At 40.7% G+C, this 21,274-nt stretch overlaps 3 protein-coding genes across 3 annotated transcripts in view; 2 read left to right on the forward strand and 1 right to left on the reverse strand.

Moving 5' to 3' along the window:
- wnk4a (WNK lysine deficient protein kinase 4a) overlaps nucleotides 1-12,662 on the forward strand; it is a 41,017-nt gene extending 28,355 nt beyond the window's left edge. The window contains exons 11-20 of the mRNA XM_060863866.1: nucleotides 126-242; nucleotides 4,279-4,452; nucleotides 6,069-6,117; nucleotides 6,215-6,304; nucleotides 7,800-8,626; nucleotides 8,766-8,859; nucleotides 9,403-10,129; nucleotides 10,229-10,434; nucleotides 10,670-10,773; nucleotides 11,017-12,662. Coding sequence (XP_060719849.1) covers nucleotides 126-242; nucleotides 4,279-4,452; nucleotides 6,069-6,117; nucleotides 6,215-6,304; nucleotides 7,800-8,626; nucleotides 8,766-8,859; nucleotides 9,403-10,129; nucleotides 10,229-10,434; nucleotides 10,670-10,773; nucleotides 11,017-11,019 — 2,391 coding nt within the window. The 3' untranslated portion in view covers nucleotides 11,020-12,662. The remainder of the gene's footprint in view (nucleotides 1-125; nucleotides 243-4,278; nucleotides 4,453-6,068; nucleotides 6,118-6,214; nucleotides 6,305-7,799; nucleotides 8,627-8,765; nucleotides 8,860-9,402; nucleotides 10,130-10,228; nucleotides 10,435-10,669; nucleotides 10,774-11,016) is intronic.
- Nucleotides 12,663-12,675: 13 nt separating this feature from the next.
- LOC132841520 (cytochrome c oxidase assembly factor 3 homolog, mitochondrial) lies at nucleotides 12,676-16,810 on the reverse strand. Its single transcript, XM_060863867.1, has 2 exons — nucleotides 16,466-16,810; nucleotides 12,676-13,376 (listed from the first exon to the last, which is right to left on the reverse strand). The coding sequence occupies exons 1-2, from the start codon at nucleotides 16,662-16,664 to the stop codon at nucleotides 13,270-13,272; spliced, it is 306 nt and encodes a 101-aa protein (XP_060719850.1). The 5' UTR covers nucleotides 16,665-16,810; the 3' UTR covers nucleotides 12,676-13,269.
- Nucleotides 16,811-16,955: 145 nt separating this feature from the next.
- Nucleotides 16,956-20,487, forward strand: cntd1 (cyclin N-terminal domain containing 1). The gene is made up of 7 exons (XM_060863868.1): nucleotides 16,956-17,197; nucleotides 17,468-17,543; nucleotides 17,634-17,814; nucleotides 17,890-18,052; nucleotides 18,137-18,281; nucleotides 19,576-19,672; nucleotides 20,357-20,487. The coding sequence occupies exons 1-7, from the start codon at nucleotides 17,014-17,016 to the stop codon at nucleotides 20,456-20,458; spliced, it is 948 nt and encodes a 315-aa protein (XP_060719851.1). The 5' UTR covers nucleotides 16,956-17,013; the 3' UTR covers nucleotides 20,459-20,487.
- Nucleotides 20,488-21,274: the final 787 nt, after the last annotated feature.

Below are 21,274 nucleotides of genomic sequence, written 5' to 3' on the forward strand. Positions count from 1 at the left end.
GTGGAATTAACACAGAAACACCGAGACCTACATGCACCAGACACTCATAATAAACACTAGATAAGAGTGCGCACACACGTTAACTGTGTTAGACACGAGTAACAAACTGTGTGTTTCTTCTTCAGTTATCTGATAAAGTGGACCGGGTGGTGGAATGTCAGCTTCAGACACACAATGATAAAATGGTCACGTTCAAATTTGACCTTGATGGTGACAACCCTGAAGACATCGCTGCCGTTATGGTAAGCCTTTTCGTCTCACACACACAAACACACACCACATTCATTAACACAAAAATGCCCACAATTCCTTTATCCCCTATACACCATGCCTAAAGCCTCCACATGTTGACAGCATGACACAGAATGTTTTGTGCAGCTAATAGCTGATATGACGCACAAAAACGTGTCACAACTTTACGTAACCGTTCTGCTAGAGCTGTTATCACCTAACACCCGAACACCACATTCTGTCTATCTCTATGTGACACTGAGATACACTTCTACTGCTGCTGCTTCCGTCGCGATACTGAAGACCTGCACGGCACTGCAGTGAATGTCAATATTTTCCTATACGTTAACATATGAATTAAAAACACTACCTAGACACTATGAGATGTCTATGAGATATTTCAGCACAACAATGTGTATTGACATGAGAAATTAAATTAAGCATGCGGTTCAACCTGAAAGAAAATGGTATGGGAGGTACAGTATGTGTCAGCTACAAATATGTTCTTAGATTTAAAGGGGACACATCATACGCACGGTGTAGTATATAAGCTTATGTAACACATTACATAACATATTGCTTTCATCTCAGTTCTACAATTTGAAAGTCTTTTGCTAGCTAGCCAGAATGTCCTCCTGGCAAAACACATTTCTGGTCTCGCAATTTCTTCAGAACGGAATTTGAATCAACTTAAGTGTTGATTCATGTCATAGTGACTCTTTTGACTTGTTCTGTATGGCAACTTATATAGAACTTTAACTTTCATTCACTTTTACCCAAAGTCCAAAAACTATGGGCAAAATGTATTTGGATGCCCAACCATCACATATGTGTTCCTTCCACATTCACATCAGTGCAACTAAGAGTTTCAAACCATTCCAGACTGACACTGCCCTATATTGTGGCTAAATAAAGCACAAACACTATCATAGCCATGCTGTAAAGTCTAGTAGAAAAGCCAGAACATTTAGAGTCTGTTTTAACAGCAAATGTCGACCAACTCCACAGGTGTATGTCTGGTCATCTAGTCTACAACTGAGATCTGAGAAGTTTAGAGTTAATGATCGTGCTTAAGGATACAAAAGTGGCAGCTTTGTGGTCTAACAACTGATCTGTAGCCTATACAGATCAGTTGTTTCTAAGAAACGGACCAAGTCCGTTTCTGGTATGAAACAGAAACAGACTTGGGTGGGATATGACGTCAACTGACTACACAACTGAATACACAAGAATACAACAACTGTACACTTAAAAACACCCAGACATTTGATTTATTTTTAACTAGCTTACAGGGAATTTGGAACAGCCTTCTAGCCAAATAGAAACCTACCGTATAAGCTTATGCGCAGAGTCACCAGTCAGGGATTTGATTGATTGACTAACATTGGTGAAAAAAACCTGCGCTTACTTTTACAATATAAATAAAAGCCCACTGTGTCCAATATGTTTCTATGTTAATTACCGTGACCTCGTGTTAACTTCATATTTTCATATCTTTCGTGAAGTACTTAGATTTACTTCATATGGTTCAACCTTATGTTCATATCAGCCAGTTATTAGACACAGGTACAACAACTTCCACACGTATTTACCCCAAAGCACCAGAGACATTACACCAGCGCTTTAGACCATATATATAAGATTAGCTCTTTAGTGAACTAAAGTATCTGAAGTCTCAATCTTATGTACATTAGTTGTCATAAAGATGTACAAATCGGCTAGTAAACCACTGAAATTGTTATTTTTTGCCTGATTTATAAACATAAAGGCTTTGTATTTTTTTTATTTGCTCCTCAAGTTTCAGGCAGCATTAGATGTGCTAGAAACCATAAGCCCACAGTTTGCATACAACATTCAGCAAAAGTTTAAAAAACCATATGGAGTGATCCGATTTCCTTTCCAGTAATAGTAATGGGTCATCCAAATCTGTGGAATTTTTTATTCAGCTGTATGTTAAAATATAGAAATGACAGACCTGAGAGATCTGTGGTTAAAAAAATAGGCATGGACCTTAAAGTACATTGTAAATGAATCACTGATTCCAAATCAGTCCATTAACAAGTGTTTTTATTTAATCAACTATGAAAAAAGTAAAAAAAAAAAGTAATTCATTGACTTGAACTTAGCAACTTAAACTTAGCTTGAAATGGGCAAAAAAATTAGAAACAGTCTTTTAAATACGTTGTAAATAAACCGCTTATTCTGAATCAGAGATTGTAAAGGACTCATTGATTCAGAATCATCTAAACCACCAAGTGTTTTTATTTAAAATATGAAAATATTCAAATATGAAATATATGATCTGAATTCAAATATGAAAAAAAGTATTTTATTGACTTGAAACTAGGTGTGAATGTTAATCAAATAAAACCACTTGTTAATGGATTTAGATCATTTTGAATCTGGGATTGAATGAATAATTAATTCTGAATCATCTTAATCCTTTAGCAAGTGTTTTTATTTAATTAACTATGAAAAAAAGAAAAATCTTGCCAGATTATATTTCAGACAAAGAAATTCTTATTGTTCAAAGGTTAACATTAAAAAAATACGATAATAATGCTTACTAGAGTGTACTAGTTGAGTCAGTATGTTGTTTTATTCCATTTTATAAACGTATCAGTAAACTGAGCGAACTTCTGGATGAATATTGAATGCCGATAGTGGTTTCAGACTTGTATAGCTCATACTCTATATAGGAGTGTGTGAGTTTGTGGGCAAGTGTACGTGTGTATTATAGAAATGGGTATTCAGTAGGGAGTTTGCTCCTGCGCTCTCAGATATACAGAAGCTCTTTGTTCAGTGTGAGAGTCTTGGCAGTATGGAGTCCCTCCTGGAGTGTCATTGGTTGCGCCGTGTACACCCACAGCTATTAGCGGGTTACAGGAGCACAAAGTGGGGACGAACAGAATTAATAACCGTCCTGCTATTAAAAGTGTGTGCAAGTTTGAACAAGTTCATACGCAAACCACACTCTTATTTGGGATGTCTAGAAATATTTAAAGGAGATTTAGAGGAACATTCTGGATTGCACCAGCTCAAACCAAATCATTACTTCTCTAGACGTCCACTACTACTAACACTTGCCTTCTGTACATAAAAATTCTATTTATATTTATTTCATGTATACATTCTTTAAAATCGACCTAAAAAGTTTACATAAAAGTTTAGCTATTTCAGAAACCCTTGGTGTTTACTGTTAGTGTCATCTCTGTGGGTGTGTGTGTGTGTGTGCATTTTATTCCATGAACTGGTGTGATAATACATGTGAGCATGGGGGACAAGTTTATTTCAAAGTAGACACCCTGAATATTGTCGGATCTTATAGTTTTTTCTGACCATTTTGGGACGTGCTCGTGCTGCACTCTGTTTTCATTCATTCGTTCATCATCATCAGTGAACGTTATTGTAAGAATATTTAAGTATAAGTAGAAAAGAATTCTGAAAATATTGCATGTTGGTTTATAGAGTTAAACATCCAGTAAGATCAGTCTAACTTTGCACTGTTTGTGCTAGAGCAGGAAGGAGTGGTTAAGAGTGTATGTGTGTGTGTGTGTGTGTGTGTGTGTGTGTGAGTGAGTGAGTGAGTGAGTGAGTGAGTGAGTGAGTGGGTGGGTGTGAACGAATTCCTTCGAAGATGTGTAAGAGTGGGATTAGGAAACACACCTTTGTCTTTGATATTTGGCAAACATTTGAGAACAGAAGCTTGTACCACGTATCTCAGTTACTAAAAGAATGAAGATGATACACATATTGAGATCTGATATCAGTAACATAATAGAAAAAAATAAAAGAACGAATAGAAAAAACAATAACAGGATGTTCTTAATCCTTGCTTTCACTGAACAATGAAAAAACTCCAATTTAATTTATATTATACTAATAATCTGACAAACTTTTGTTGAAACCTCTTGTGTTATAATTTTTCCACCCAGCTGTTTATCTCTGGACTTTCATTCCATAATATTGTTCTTCCTTCATGCTGTCCAATGACCTCTGTCCCGCTCTGTCTCTTTTTTCTTTCTTGTCTCCTTTGTTTTCTCTCAGGTGCATAACGAGTTCATCCTCCCGTCCGAGAGAGATGGGTTTATTCATCGAACACGTGACATCATCAAGCGAGCAGAGTCTCTAATGGGCAAAGATTTGGCTGGGCAGCAGGGCAAACAAGAAGGCATACATTTCCCACAGCATAACACTGCCAACTCCATTTCCTCATCGCAGGTAAGTCCGCATGAAAGGTAGAAAATGGAGGCTTTATTGCAGGTGCACTATGCCCCCTTTTTTAAAAAAAAAAAAAAAAAATGTTTTGAAAATGTTCAATCCTTTCTATCAGCCTTTCTTTAATTTTTACTTAATTTATCACCTTTGCTGTATAGCTTCATGGTCTAGAGCGAGTGAAGGTGTAAATCTGCTCTTTTTTTATGACCCCTGAAGTTTAGAAGGGATCGGGCAGGGCATTGTGTCGGAATGCTTGTGTAGCAAAAATTTATGTAATGAACCAAGCTGGCTTGTTGGCATCATGTTTTTTTTGTCCATGATAAAGCTTCGCAGAGATTGGTGTCTTGTCCTCACCTGTGTGTTTAAGTGAATTGATTTAACCTCCTAAGACCCGAGCTTTGGTTTGGCCTTGCATTTTAGATGCAGTGTTGTCCATGTATGTGGACACCAGGTCATAGGAGGTTAATGAGAGGAAAATATCAGATACTATCTCCTGCAGTCTTGTGGACATTTTAGAAGACCCTTTATTGTGGACAGACAGATGTAAGATGTGGTGATGTAGGACGTATGTCTGGTAGAAGAACAAGAAACAACTCTAACTCGTTGATCTGTCATGTCATCATTAGTCGTCATCGGGACTCTGATGATGCTGTACGATTAAATAACAGTACTTGGATACGATAGCCATTAAAGTTACACGTCGTGTCTTTTACATCAGTTCGGTAAACTGTAAACTGTTTCTGTTTCCTTCCCCATGATCGGGGTAGACTGGCATTAGAAACTGGCAATTTGTTGTTTTTTTTGTTGCTCCAGGTAACATCCTGTTCTAACCGCACACGCAGAACACTGGCTTCTCTCTCTGCAGTCCTTATGTCAACTGTTCTCAAATATCATTTAATGAGTAATGGAGAACAACAATGGCCTATTTCATGTGGAATAAGAGAGCTGTAACAGTTTTACACAACACGCACACACACACAACCAGGGGGCTGCATAATTATTATCAGGACGCTGAGGAGATCTCTCTTGGTCTCAGCCCACAGCCTGATTAGAAACAGACACTCCTCTAAATTAGAACATGGCCAGAAGTGATCTACGAGGGCCAACCCCAGCCTTGTGGGGCTTATTTAAATGAAGTAAGGGGGTGTGTGTTTGGGGGTTGCCTGCGCAATCTGTCGCCCAAATGTCTGTTTGTGCACGTAGAAACTGACCAGTGTTTGTGTTTCTTCGGGTGAAGCTCGTTTCGCTTCCCTGCTCGCTCTCAGAGACTTCATTATAGCACTGGCAACGATGAGCTAAGTAGTCTCAAAGCTTACAATAAGCAAGTTCCTTCATCGTCCATTTATGTGGTTTTGAGAAAGTGCAAGACATCAGCAGAAATCTTAATCAAGCCTTAAGAGTCTGCCATAATAGGAAGTTATCATAGGAACTAAGAGGTAAACAGTAAACACTCGCCTTTAAAACTGATCTTAATCTGTCGACTGTTTAGTCTTTGATTTGAAAGCACTGCTAGACCACAAGCTATACATTTTATGTTACAATTCTGTTACACAACATGTAAAAAGTATTTCAGTATTTCATGTATGTATGAAAATGTAAAAAAATTTCCTCCTTTACAGCCAAACCTGCACAACCTTGCTCGGACACATTCCTCCTCCTCTCTGCCAGGTAAGAAAAAACCCAGCTCACATCAGTGCTATTAAACAGCTAGTGCTTATTAAACGATGTCTGACGTTTTTCTCTCCTTATGTGCGTGTCTGATCAGAGTCCCATGCCTCAGTAGCAGTGCAGAACAGAGACATTACATCATCACCACGTCCCCTTTTACGTTCACAGTCCTTCCATAACACACCGGGTGAGTGGCCCGACTTTCTCTCAATAACCGTTCCTGTAATCTGGGAATTCATTCTATCATTTTTCCCATTGCCTTCTTACTCCTTTGCTTCCATGCTGTAGAAGGAACTGGCAGAAAATAAAACACATAAGCCAGTGTATTTAGGTTTTAGCTGGCGCCTGCTACCCAAACCGGGCTCAAAGCCTCACTGTGTATTTGTGTGTGTCGGCTTAAGTCCCAGAACCACCTAGGTAATTACCTCACCTGAACGCTGCTTGTTTCAGGCCTGTGATTGCCATTAGAGAAAGAGCTGACAGGGGATATGTTGACCAATAACACACCCCGGTGTCCCTCTCCTCAACAATAATGTGGAGTAAATCGATAAACCAAAATTCCCAAATCCACCTAGCTCTGAAATCCAGAACCCCTGCAGTGTGTTCTGGGTTTCTCTTGTTCTTATTGTCAGAGCTGCTCTTTTCCTTTTATAGAGAAATGTGTCCTGCTGCTTTCTGGCATGCCACACCACTTTTATGGAGTGTTAGCTCACTGTTATATTTCCCCACTGTTTGTTTTTGCGGGGTTTCAGCACAAGTTGCCATTTTTTCCTTTATCCAGAGGCGGACATCTGGTTTAAAACTTAAGACTTGTTGTAAAGCTCTCTCGTTCAATTAAAATGTTATTAATTTCATTTAACTGCAGTGTAGTCGAGGACTACCTTTTATGTTGGGAGTGAGAGAAGAAGGCTGTTAATGTAAATACCTTTATTGTTCGGTGAATGAACCAGAGAATAAAGCCGCTGTCATTACGATGCCATTTATCATTAGTGGCTTACAAAGCACTAAAAAACAAGATAATCCTAACAAAGGATTGTGTGAATTCCTGGGTGATAGTACGTTGAACTCAGTCAAGTTGTGACATAGCCTTATTTTGTTGATCTGTGATTACTGATGGGTGACGTTTAATTTTGCCTCCAAAACCAAGGAATTAATTTTGACAAGGTGGGGTGCACCAGAAAAGTGTAAACCCAATCACAAGGAGATCAAGAGTTCAAATCTCAAAGATGCCACAGCCATCTGTGGCCCGGAGACTTGAGAGCAATTTAGCTGTACTAGGGACAGGAGGAATGACAGACTCTCTCTCCACTGTTAAGCACAGCAACACTAGCCAATCCTGGTTGTCTGCAATATTATGTAGTACGTAGGTATTGAACTTTCAAAGAAAGCACAGGGGAAGTTAGCCCTTTCCCTTCATGGCTGATAGTTGCCGTATTATAGGTGAGAGCTGACTTGATTGTAGAGAAAAATGGGGAAAATGTAAAAATGCTAATATTTAGCTTACAATCAGCAGATATTATTCTATCCTCCAAAATAAAAACCACGCTTTTCTTTGCTTTACTGTTTTAAGCATGAATCCAGATGTTGTATTGAATGTTTGCATTTTGTAATCAGTCTGCTAACTGGTTGCACACACAATATTCAGTCCTTTCATCTTTTTTGTTTATTGTTTCCTCTTCCAGGAACTGCACGTCCTTTCCACACCACATACCCATCTGATCACACCATACCCCTTTCAAATCTTGGCCACATACAGTTTCCAATGTCCATAATGACCACCTCTGCTCAACTTCCCTACCTGTACCCACCAAAACCTGGCTCCCCCAAGCCTCTTCATCCCTTGCAGTCACATATCCCCAGTTACCCCTCCAACCTCATGTCTGCCTCTTCTGGCAACCATGTCTCAGATTCCACCAGCTCCACTGCCGACGGCAGTCCCATGGCCTCGCACATGCCCAGCATATGGGCGCCTCAAACTCCTCCACTTTTCTCCTTGGCAAACATGATTTCCATGGCCATGAGTATGGCTCAGTCCTTCATCCCTCCTCCTAACCTGACAACCCCTATGATGCCACGCATGCCCTCTCTTCCTGGCTATCCTCCACACTTCAGTCATGGTATGCCACCCCAGGCTGGGTATCCTATGGCTTATGCACCCCAGTATACATTGCCTGGGCAAGCAGAGAGCATATACCCACCTTGCAATCCAGAGGCCCAAAATCTAAATCGGGATGCTGCACATGGTTTTGCTCAAAGGACACATTCCACATTTACACATGTGCCTGGGATACCCACACATACAGAGGCTCACATGCAGCAAATGTCCAATGTCCCACAGAAAGGGGTTCAGGGTAGTCTTCCTGCACACACCCAGCACTACCCTATGGACTATTCTTTACCACAAGGGTATACAGAAGCTTTTTCCAGACCATCGCTAGAACAATCAAGCCTGTCCAGATCATCTTCTTCTGGACTGTCATCTTCCCCAAGACCCAGTCCAGATAGCATGGTGAGTCAAGCATACTGTGAAAGTGCAGTGGATAGATTTATTATGGCACTACTGTTGCAATTCCTCCTTAAGGAATAATCTTCCTTGGTTAGTAATGCAAGACTAATGTTAATATTCTTGCTGTTTTTTTTTAAATAAGGCTTCTTTCTCCAGTCCAAGATCCCTTTCCCCATCAGCAGAACCAGACACTAGCACCAGTATGTGTGAGTTTAGAGAATCTCCTGTTAGCTCTGGTAAGATGGTCTAAATATTATCACATGCACACAAACATTAATAAACAGACTTTCTCGATTTTATAAAAGAAAAGTGTCTATTTGTGTCTCTAATTACTTAACAGGCAAGCCTGTTCTCTTTTTGTCTTGAGCACTGCAAGTTAGTGTGCTTTTGTGTGGACTTGGCTTGCCCATATTGGTGTTGGAAAACATTACCGCCAATTAGCTATGGCTTTAGAGGTGTTGCATAACCATAACCCGTGTTTTGTAATGTTCCCTGGAACACAGCCTGTAGGTGTGGGTGCTGCCCAAACCATACCAGCACAGCCAACAATACAGCCCTTGCTTTTTTACAAACCTTCTTACCCGATTTCTTATGTATGTGCATATGTCAAAGTCAGATCTTAGAGCATCCAACCTCAAAAGAAGTAACTGATATTAATGTGGTAAAATGTCAAGAGGTCCATTCGATCAAATAAGAAAACAACACATGGATGTACATTATCTGTCTGTTTTTTTTTGCTCTTTTAGACTGTTTACCATGCTGGTTTTATTCCTCTTTAGAGCCGAAACCAGTGGTTACAGTTGGGCGCTTTCAGGTTTCACCCACAAAGGAGATCCCAACTGTCTCTTCATATTCTGAGCAAAGCCCCAGCACATGTATTGCCATAACACCTGTGGTTTCACCAGACATACCATCCATTTGTTCTTTCCATGACGATCAAACCAAGGAACAAACAGAGTTAGATAGAAATGAAATCGCCCCCCTAAACTCCACCCTCTCCCAGCACCTTCACGTAGATATTTCTCAAACTCAACACTTGTCCTTGAACGCTACTCATGACCAAAGCCAATCATTGGGCCTTGAGCAGAACTTGTTGATTGAAGCTCCTCGTGATGCTTTCTGTCTCAATGAACAATCTCAACAAGATGGTAAAACCACCTGGACTGATGAGACCAAAGAGGAGGAGAAAGAGGAAGCAGAGCAGAGTGGTAACAAAGAGCCAGACGTAGACAACGAGGTCCAGAAGGAGCAGCAACAGAGGAAGAAGAAGGCCCGAAGGCTTGGTTCTGTACAATCTCTGACTGGGACATCAGTGGACAGCGGGCTTTGCATCATTATGGATCCAGATGTGAGCATGGGGGACGGGATTATGGACAGCCCTCAATGTCTTGTCCCTCATCACAACATGTGGATGAGCTACACACGCACCCATTCCTACATAAGCAGTGATGAATCAGAAAGTGAGGACGAGGAGATGTGGGATGAGCTTCAGGAGCTGAGGCAGAAGTGAGCACCTGATGGAATAACTGTTAGAAGCATTCAACAAAACAACAACTGAATGAATTGTTTTCAAGTATCGCTCATGTCTACCATTCTGTCTCTCAGGCATTTGTATGAGGTGCAGACACTGCAGGCACTGCAGAAGCAAGAAATACAGGAGCTCTATGAGCGGATGGGGAAAGTGCCTCCTCCGTGCATCCTCTCGCCAGCAACCATGTTGTCTAGTCGGCAGCGTCGACTGTCTAAGGGAGGAGGATTTCCCTCGTCTCGTCGAAATAGCCTTCAGAGACTGGATATTCTCCCTACACCAGGTATAGTTTGGGTACAATGAATTGAAATCTTGATCATAGCCGTTATAAAAGCAAAATAAAGAACACTGTCTGATGTCTGATTAATACAACTCCTGCATGGTCCTGGAGACACTGCTGAATGATAGAATGATCTTTTGTTTTGTTTCCTACAGTATCCCATGCACACCTCTAGTGTCTGAAAAACCATACTCTTTAGTGAAGTATTTGTAGTATAATTGCTCTGTTTGTCTCACAGGGATGATAAGAAAGAACTCTGTAAGTGGCAGCAGCAGCAGCAGCAGCACTTCACAGGATCGACCTGCTAAAGGTGTAAACTTCACTCCTGACCTGACCAGAATGGTATGCTCAAATTATATAGTGCCTGTTACATGCTTCAGTGCTTCAGTATTTTCCTGTGTTCACACAAGCATTAGTCCTACTAGAAACTAATCTATTAGGACCAAATGCTTTCTAATAGAATACTTAATCCTAATAGAATTCTGATGCTCCTGAACATCTACAATACCCTTGTGCCTTGTGCATGAAAAATCATTTCCTTCCATTCCTCTGCTCTCTCTTTCCTTCTCTCTCCTTCTTTCACAGTAAACATCTGTAACCAAGCCTGTTGGCATAACTAGATTAGACTACCTCATCCAGCACATACCTGCTATTCTCTTACTCATCCTACTGAGGAAAGAAGACTTTACACCAACAGATAAAAGCCTTCTGCTGCTGCCGGATGAGTGCGTGTCAGCAGCACTTCCTGTTCAGACAATTATATAGTCTCAATGACTGTCCTGTATTATACGAGCAGTCTTTCCAAACTGTTGGTCTGTAACCCAAGCGTAATCCACACTGTGTTCTTCAATACTGAAACATGTCACCATGCATACAAACATTGCTGTTGTGTACAATGCAGTGTCTCACGCTTTCATAGACACCAAAATGGACTTCCACTACTGCCATGCAAAACTGTGCTGCTGTGATGGTGCTGTCCGTCGCTACTGTTTCTGTGGTGAGCTCAGCGATGTGAGAGTAACGTGCGTGTTTCTGATAGCTCACCAGTGGCCCATTAGTGACTCAGGCCTAGCCATGTCCTTTGCACTTTTCTAAAACAAAGCACCTGTAGATGCAGCTGTCAGACCTGCTGAAAAGGCATGTGATTCCTCTGGCTGTGTGTGTGTGTGTGTGTGTGTGTGAGAGAGAGAGAGAGAGAGAGAGAGAGAGAGAGAGAGAGAGAGAGAGAGAGAGAGAGAGAGAGAGAGAGAGAGAGAGAGAATGAGTAAGGTGGATCTTTCCTGACTTTTGTGCTGTAGTAAATGTGACATTTCTCAAATGGATCAAAAGAAAACCAGTTTAACATGATATAGAACTGCTGCCTGGTATACTGTATACTTTAAATGTAAATGTGTATTTTAGTTTCTGGGGTATTTTTTTCTCTATACATGTCTGTACTTTACCTTCGACATTGTTAATGTGAATCAAAACTGAATCTGCTTGTTGTGCAGTTGAATAGAATCGTGCATCATACAAGCATTTCTTCTGAGTGAATCGTTACTTAAGATATTTTTGAGAGATGAAGCAGTGCATCTCAGAATCATTGCTAGTGTACATACTGTAAATGATTCAAAATTTTTTTATATACATTCACTGATTATAAAGATGTATAGACGCTATTAACTGACCAAAATGCACACAGCACTTCAGATGGAAAATTGCAGCCGAGCATAAGGTAAATATCTATCATCATCTCTCCGTTGATGTTTAGCTCCTTTTACTTTGATGCACTTTGGTTTGAAGATCATTCTGTATTACTTGGGAAATCAAAACCAGATCTTACCCTGTTAAAACAATAAAATAAATATGTGTGTGTGTACATATACAATAAATATTGTAATCTATATTGTTACTTAAATGCTGACAAACATAACTATATGTTGATGTTTAAATTGATAGAATGTTAATTGCTTACCCTCCTATTCCTACATTAATAAAAATATTATTAATAATAATTCATCTCAAACTGTGAAATAACACATGTTGCCTTTAAATAAGCAGTGAACAAAATAAAGAAACATGAAAATAAATGTAGTTTTACAGAATATGATGCTTGTTTGCAAAGCTGCTATACTGCCATGCATTGTCTTCTTTTCCCTCTTTTTTTTTTATACCCAAGATGATTTGAAATAAACTTCATTTTAAAAATATGTATTTGTACAATAAAACGTCAATAAAAGTATATAAACGAATCACGCATGAATGTGTGTTTTGTAGGATATGGCAGATTTATTTATGACATTTATTTACGTTGGAAAAAGCAAAAAAAAAAATTTTACAGCTTGGTTATTATTATTTATCATTTCATAAAGGTTATTATTTTTTTTCCCATTGTTATATGGCCAAAGGTCTGTGCAGTGCAGTGCTGAGGCCGTGTTGCAGAGATCGCTCACTTTCCATGGAGAATAAGGTTTAGTGGTGTCCTCTTGTGGTACAATGGTATTATTATTGACTAATTTTCTGTCAAGACATCGTTCCTCCAGTCTGTGACTTTCTTGTATAAATCTTCATGAAGAATCCACCGGTAAGTCTACTCCGTACTGTAGTCTGTGGCCGAGGAACAGTAGCCAAATTATTTACACAACTGGTTTAGATTTCCTTACAATAGTACATTTTTAACATGGGAGTACTGGAACAAGTGTCTGCACATCTCCAGAACAGTATGGAATTATTTCAGTCCCTTATTCTCTCATGCAGTTCACTTAAAGATGAGACCTGGGAGCCATTTGCGAACGGACCACCAACACGACATCCTTTCACAGTGCAAAACATTGTTTGGCATCCGCATTGTAATTATAGTTAGTTCGCTCCTGTCTTTGAGTTCCGCATCCTGGCAGCCGTTTTTGCTTCTTCGTCTATCTCGTCCATGATCTTTTCTTGAGACACAGAGTAGAACGTATAGCCATCTGGTGAGACACGGTCAAGGCTTGTACACGTTTACAGTATAGTTAGCTATGCCACTGATGCAGCAGCTTTAATTCATTCATTCATTCATCTTCTACTGCTTATCCGAACTACCTCGGGTCACGGGGAGCCTGTGCCTATCTCAGGCGTCATTGGGCATCAAGGCAGGATACACCCTGGACGGAGTGCCAACCCATCGCAGGGCACACACACACTCTCATTCACTCACGCAACCACACACTAGGGACAATTTTCCAGAGATGCCAATCAACCTACCATGCATGTCTTTGGACCGGGGGAGGAAACCGGAGTACCCGGAGGAAACCCCCGAAGGCACGGGGAGAACATGCAAACTCCACACACACAAGGTGGAGGCGGGAATCGAACCCCGACCCTGGAGGTGTGAGGCGAACATGCTAACCACTAAGCCACCGTGCCCCCCAGCTTTAATTCAATTCAATTAAATTTATTTGCATAGAGCTTTTAACAACTGTCTCAAATGATCAAGTCTGAGGTGACGGTGGTGTGGAAAAACTCCGAGATGATATGAGAAAGAAACCTTGTGAGGAACCAGATTAAGAAGAGAACCTCATCCTTATTTGACTGACACTGGACAGTAAATAATAATAAATAAATGTAAACAATGTCCTTTCTACAACAGTTTATTACACTAATATACACATGAAAAAGGTATCGCTGTCACATTTAGAGGAGAGTGTGGGGTAATAAATGGGCTAAATTTTATAAATAAAATTTTCTATCCATCTTGAAATGAAGATTCATTTTTTTGGCATCCTCATCAAATTATTTAGTTACCAAACATCTTAAAATAGACTGAAGATACAGTTTTCCAAACTTGCTCTATTGGTTTCAGAATTGTTCAAATGACACTATAGCTATGCTTCCATCCAAGGATTTAGAGGCTTTGAGCATTGAAGTGTTTACTTATATAACTGATGGAAATGCTAATAACTGATACAACATCAGTGTCAGCAAAATTATCTGTTGAGGTAAGAATATTGATCGCATGCACCATCGTTCATTGGTCTCTGCTACATGAAGCAGTGGGGATGTGGTCGGAAGGTCATGAGTTCATATCCCACCGTGGGGTCCCTGAGCAAGGCCCTTAACCCTCAACTGAGTGTGCTGAATGTACATTCATTTTTATTTAATAAATGTGACCACTGCATATATACATCCACAGACAGTTATTTTACTTAAGTCTGAAGGTTTCTCCCACTAATCTGTATTGATCATTTACTCACTCATTTTCTACCGCTTATCCGAACTACCTCGGGTCACGGGGAGCCTGTGCCTATCTCCGGCGTCATCGGGCATCAAGGCAGGATACACCCTGGACGGAGTGCCAACCCATCACAGGGCACACACACACTCTCATTCACTCACACAATCGCACACTACGGACAATTTTCAAGAGATGCCAATCAACCTAACATGCATGTCTTTGGACCGGGGGAGGAAACCGGAGTACCCGGAGGAAAACCCCGAGGCACGGGGAGAACATGCAAACTCCACACACACAAGGCGGAGGCAGGAATCAAACCCCCAACCCTGGAGGTGTGAGGCGAACGTGCTAACCACTAAGCCACCGTGCCCCCATTGATCATTTAATAAAAATATAAAATGATATATGTAAACGGCTCAATGACAGGGTTACTTTGGTACACCGACGTCGTGACGTCATGACGCACTCAAATTTTATCAATAAAAGGCATATTGATAAAGCCATTGGTTAACTTTATGTTCATGCATCAACTAATTTTCCTGAAGCTTTCATGAAGCTAGTAGCTAGTATAGCATAGTATAGCATAGCATAGCCTAGACAGCTAGTATAGCATAGCCTAGACAGCTAGTATAGTATAGCCTAGACAGCTAGTATAGCATAGCATAGCCTAGACAGCTAGTATAGCATAGCATAGCCTAGACAGCTAGTATAGCATAGCATAGCCTAGACAGCTAGTATAGCATAGCATAGCCTAGACAGCTAGTATAGCATAGCATAGCCTAGACAGCTAGTATAGCATAGCATAGCCTAGACAGCTAGTATAGAATAGCATAGCCTAGACAGCTAGTATAGCATAGCATAACCTAGACAGCTAGTATAGCATAGCATAACCTAGACAGCTAGTATAGCATAGCATAACCTAGACAGCTAGTATAGCATAGCATAGCCTAGACAGCTAGTATAGGCTAGCATAGCCTAGACAGCTAGTATAGCCTAGCATAGCCTAGACAGCTAGTATAGCCTAGCATAGCCTAGCCTAGACAGCTAGCATAGCCTAGCCTAGACAGCTAGCATAGCCTAGCCTAGACAGCTAGCATAGCCTAGCCTAGACAGCTAGTATAGCCTAGCCTAGACAGCTAGTATAGCCTAGCCTAGACAGCTAGTATAGCCTAGCCTAGACAGCTAGTATAGCCTAGACAGCTAGTATAGCCTAGCCTAGACAGCTAGTATAGCCTAGCCTAGACAGCTAGTATAGCCTAGCCTAGACAGCTAGTATAGCCTAGCCTAGACAGCTAGTATAGCCTAGCCTAGACAGCTAGTATAGCCTAGCCTAGACAGCTAGTATAGCCTAGCCTAGACAGCTAGTATAGCCTAGCCTAGACAGCTAGTATAGCCTAGCCTAGACAGCTAGTATAGCCTAGCCTAGACAGCTAGTATAGCCTAGCCTAGACAGCTAGTATAGCCTAGCCTAGACAGCTAGTATAGCCTAGCCTAGACAGCTAGTATAGCCTAGCCTAGACAGCTAGTATAGCCTAGCCTAGACAGCTAGTATAGCCTAGCCTAGACAGCTAGTATAGCATAGCCTAGACAGCTAGTATAGCATAGCCTAGACAGCTAGTATAGCATAGCCTAGACAGCTAGTATAGCATAGCCTAGACAGCTAGTATAGCATAGCCTAGACAGCTAGTATAGCATAGCCTAGACAGCTAGTATAGCATAGCCTAGACAGCTAGTATAGCATAGCATAGACAGCTAGTATAGCATAGCATAGACAGCTAGTATAGCATAGCATAGACAGCTAGCATAGCATAGCTACAATAACCTTGTGGTGGTAGTTAAGGATACATATGCCCATCACTAGGGCTCCAATGGCGAGTCCGGTTATGACATTTCGGGTGCGTAGTTTTTGGCTCCTCTTCTTCCACTGAGCAAGTTCCGCTTGACGGATAAACTGCAGCTGTTCTCGTGTCAGACTGTCGTTAGTAGGATCGATTCTCCTGGCAAATTCCCTTCCAGCGTTACCTTTACCTTCCTGGTCCGCCATGCTTTCACGAGCGCTTGTGCCTGTGTATTTGTAGCGCTCAAGGACACGTTAAATGTGCGCAGCTGACAAATCGAAGCTGCGCTTCAAAAACGCATAGTGGAAAAAAAAACTAAAAATATTACATCGCATTTTGTTAATATAATTAATACAATTTTCATATTATTGCATTAATACGGCACACAAATTATTAACACAGCATGCTTATATTAAAATGGATATATCATTTACAGCTGCCAGAAAACCGGAAGTATCCGGTTTAAACGTTTTTTTTAAAGGTCGCCCCCTAGTGTATTGTTGAGGTAGAAACTTAGATTTTAGAATAATTGGAGAAAATATCATTACTGTAGTTATGAACAACTCTAAACTTAAGCCTTTACCGGTCAAAAGACAGACGTCAACTTCAAACTTAAAATTTGGTGAAGCTTCTGTTGAGCTTTTATCAGATTTCCTGTGCACCCTTAACAACCAGAACAAGTCCAACTTGGACAAGGTTTCAAGTGTGTGTGGGACTATTAAAGACAGAAGAGTAGTTGGTGGGCTACATTTACCACTTATATATATGTATTTGGATATTTGCTTTCATTTAAAGTTTTTATTGTTTAAAAAATTTAAACTTTATTGTTGAGTTTCCTTTCAGACACAGTACATTCAGTAAATATTGCTAAGCACATGCTAAACACATGGTAATGTGTAGCTAACTATAGTGTTGCAATGCTTTTCATCACTGTCCAAGTCTATACATAAAAATAAAACAATCTCTACTTACAACTATTGATTTTTTTTTGGTTTTTTTTTGTTTTCAGAACATGCATTTCTTATTTGCGAGGAGTTTCGACTTGACCCTTTAGTGGCTTATCATGCCATTGAAATACTAGCGAGGCAAGTCCCAAGACAGTGGAAAGTTTATTTCTCAATCATTCAAAAAAAAAAAAAAAAAAATTGTTAACAATCTTGCTTTTCTTACCTTAGATTTATGCAGAAGCACATTGAGAAGTTATTTTCTCAGCAGAAGAGTGAGGTGTGTGACGGCAGTGTGTGTGAAGCCAAGGGAAACTATGAAGAGCTGGTCTTTCAGAGACTGAGAGAAAAACTTTCTCTCTTCATTGTTTCAAGTGTGCAAATCGCCAGCAAAGTAACCCTACATACCAACGTAAGAGTAGAAAGATAGGTTGGACATGATCGGTTCTACAGTTTGTATGTTCTTGAGATTGTATGTCGAATTTAGGTGATTGACAACAGTTCTGCATTGAGATACCTTCGTTTGGTTGGTTCTGACTGTCCCAAGGAGAAAATATTAGAATCAGAACTTCTCATCTTGAAAACTTTGGACTTCAGAGTGAACGTACCAAATCCTCTGTCATTCGCAGAGACTGTCCTAGAAGTTCTTGGTAAAGTTGTTCATAGCTATAAAGTAAGCTAGGGATAGGCTTGTCGTACAGTATATCAAATACCCTTGTGTGTTTTTTCTGTAGGCCACAATGATCCGACTACACCTGTTGTACACCTGCATCACCTGTGCAGGTATGTTCTACAGTATGTTTATCTGCAGAGGGAATCAATCTATGGCTCATTACTGATGGCTGTAACCGGATGTCTCAGCCCCTCTCTAGATCAACGGTAACTACAGCACTTGTGTGTGTGTGTGTGTGTGTGTCTGTGTGTGTGTTGGAGATTCTGAAATAAGGTAAGGTAAGGTACTTTATTTTCATCATATACAATACAACGAAATTGAGTTGTTTACCCTCAGACAACAACAAGGGAATCTAAACACAAAACATATACATGATTCACATATAAAAAAATATACACAATTTCACTTTAGTGTAATATCTCGGTTACTTGAATTCTATTATTGAGCTGTGTATATTGCACATAGTACATAGTAAAAAAAAATACATTCCATTTTAAAGTGACAAGGTGCACTGCGGACTGTGTCACAGCTAAGATACGTTTTTGTTGATAATGCTAGCCTTCATTTTCAGTCAGCTAGCATACATGGTGCCCATTTCTGGAGGCTTACTGCCGATGATGATGTTGCACTGAGCTGTTTTATCTTCCCAACCCAAGTCCTTGCGGTTTTCCCCACTGCAGTTAGCATACCACACTGTGATATTGTGTGTGAGTATGCTCTAAATGGAGCTGCAGTAGTAGTTTTCCAGACACTGTGTGAGTCGTCCGGCCTGTTTCAGTTTCCCAAGGAATAAGTGCCTTAGTTGTGCTCTCCACACCAGGTGAGAGGTGTTGATGGACTATGTGAGATCCTTTATCATGCAGACCCCAAGGAACCTGATGTAGTTTTAATACTCTCCAATTCCCCTTCATTTATATGCAGCAGGAGATAACTGGTCTTCCCGGATATAGAGTAACAGAGCCAAATGCAATCACACCAAACAAACATGAAACACACAAGACTTGCAAAAACAACATTACACTTTCTCTCAAAAGCAACATCTTCATTGCTTTGATATTATGCTACTTGATCTCAGTGAAAACAAGCAGCATGGCAGACTAGTGGTTATGGTTTTTGGACTAGCAATTGGAAGGTTTTGAGTTCAAATCCCAGGTCCACAAAGCTGCCTCTGCTTGGCCTTTGAGCACAAGGCTCTTAACCGTAAGTTATTCAGTTGTATAAAATGAGATAGAAGTGTATGTCTTTCTGGATAAGGGCATCTACCAAATGTCGTAAATGTAAGATAAAAGTATGACAGCTCACAGGAGTTACTGTACGCTACATCTATATTTCTACTGCACTGCAAATGAACAAGTACACTCTTGAAGCTCCCTTGTTTTCCTGTTCGTTCACACATTTAGTGAAGTCTAGAGTACGATCTCATCCCTACAGATAGGTGCCATTGATCGTCGTACACTGTAAGCTCTTCTTGGTCATGGGTTGTTTCTCTGTACATAACAGGGCAAAGTTTGTGTCTGTGACAGAAGACTGCATTCTGTTAGGGGTGGGAGTGATTGCCGTGGCTGCTTTCATCTACCAAACATCTGCATGGGAGAAAGTAAGTTCAGTTCTGCACTTACGACCGGACCGGCACTTGGTGTTTTCTCTCTGAAATTATGTACAACATGTTTACATAGTCACTACCCAATGGTGTGACTATGTAAAAAACGTTTTAATACAATATCTAAACCGGTGGGGGGCACGGTGGCTTAGTGGTTAGCACGTTCACCTCACACCTCCAGGGTTGGGGGTTCAATTCCCACCTCCGCCTTGTGTGTGGAGTTTGCAAGTTCTCCCCGTGCCTCGGGGGTTTCCTCCGGGTACTCCGGTTTCCTCCCCCGGTCCAAAGACATGCATGGTAGGTTGATTGGCATCTCTGGAAAATTGCCCGTAGTGTGTGATTGTGTGAGTGAATGAGAGTGTGTGTGCCCTGGGATGGGTTGGCACTCCGTCCAGGGTGTATCCTGCCTTGATGCCCGATGACAGGCTCCCCGTGACCCGAGGTAGTTCGGATAAGCGGTAGAAAATGAATGAATGAATGAATCTAAACCGGTTGAATTAAAGCTGGAAGTATACACTGCAGTCACATCATGATTGCTTTATTTAAATCATTGTGGTGGATTTGGATAAGAAAATTGTGTCACTGTTCAAATACATATGGACCACGTTAGCTAACAGTTTCTGTTGCTTGATGTTTAATACGTCTGGTACTAAATTTATAATCCTCAATGTGCATTTATAGGTAGTGGAAGAGCTTGCGCTGATCACAGGAATCTCAGCAAAAAGCATCATGGACTTTGTTCACGTGACCCTCATGCACATCACCAAGAACAACGTAAAATGACCAACAAGAAAACATTTGATCAGTAGAATCTAAAGGTGACTTTTTATTACAGAAATAACTTTTTTTTTGGTGATTTATGATGTCGCACTGCATTGTTTGATTTTCATTTACATGCAGAATAAACAGGTCACGTAGATTTTTAGACACATGATTTGAAATCATCCTTACTGGGCTCACTTTTTGTCTCTAAGATTGAATTCCAGCCAAAGCGCCAGAGGGGTCGGTGTCCATATTTTGTGTTGTTGTTTTTATTGTTATTGAAACCAGTGTTTTAATTAATCAGTCGCAAGATGAATTAGTTTGCCGTCAGAAATAAAAATCTTTAATGACCCAAACAAAAAAGAGTAGATTGTGTTACACTGGTCTGTACCTACAGTGATTCATTCATTCATTCATCTTCTACCGCTTATCCGAACTACCACGGGTCACGGGGAGCCTGTGCCTATCTCAGGCATCATCGGGCATCAAGGCAGGATACACCCTGGACGGAGTGCCAACCCATCACAGGGCACACACACTCTCATTCACTCGCGCACACACACACACTCTCATACTACGGACAATTTTCCAGAGATGCCAATCAACCTACCATGCATGTCTTTGGACCGGGGGAGGAAACCAGAGTACCCGGAGGTAGGTGTAACTTCACCTGTCACTCATGTTAGAGATATGGCAGTAGACATAACATTTACTCTGAGAACTCTGCGAGTCTGACTGGGGCCGATATTTTTACGTTCGAGATGTCCATCATCACATTCCTTACCGTTTTCGATGTTCGACCACTTTGAGAAATCTCCCAGTCATCAAATAGACAAG

The sequence above is a fragment of the Tachysurus vachellii genome, chromosome 2 (assembly GCF_030014155.1).
Source record: "Tachysurus vachellii isolate PV-2020 chromosome 2, HZAU_Pvac_v1, whole genome shotgun sequence".
Taxonomy (NCBI): domain Eukaryota; kingdom Metazoa; phylum Chordata; class Actinopteri; order Siluriformes; family Bagridae; genus Tachysurus; species Tachysurus vachellii.

What these genes read in the sequence shown, in the direction of transcription:
- cntd1 (XM_060863868.1), top strand. Translation starts at nt 17,014, where the DNA reads ATGAACAACTCTAAACTTAAGCCTTTACCGGTCAAAAGACAGACGTCA. An exon ending in TAAAGACAGAAGAGTAGTTG is followed by an intron (nt 17,198 to 17,467) that starts GTGGGCTACATT and finishes TTTTGTTTTCAG; the next exon opens with AACATGCATTTCTTATTTGC. An exon ending in AAACATCTGCATGGGAGAAA is followed by an intron (nt 19,673 to 20,356) that starts GTAAGTTCAGTT and finishes GTGCATTTATAG; the next exon opens with GTAGTGGAAGAGCTTGCGCT.
- LOC132841520 (XM_060863867.1), bottom strand. Translation starts at nt 16,664, where the DNA reads ATGGCGGACCAGGAAGGTAAAGGTAACGCTGGAAGGGAATTTGCCAGG. An exon ending in AGCCCTAGTGATGGGCATAT is followed by an intron (nt 13,377 to 16,465) that starts GTATCCTTAACT and finishes GTGTCTCACCAG; the next exon opens with ATGGCTATACGTTCTACTCT.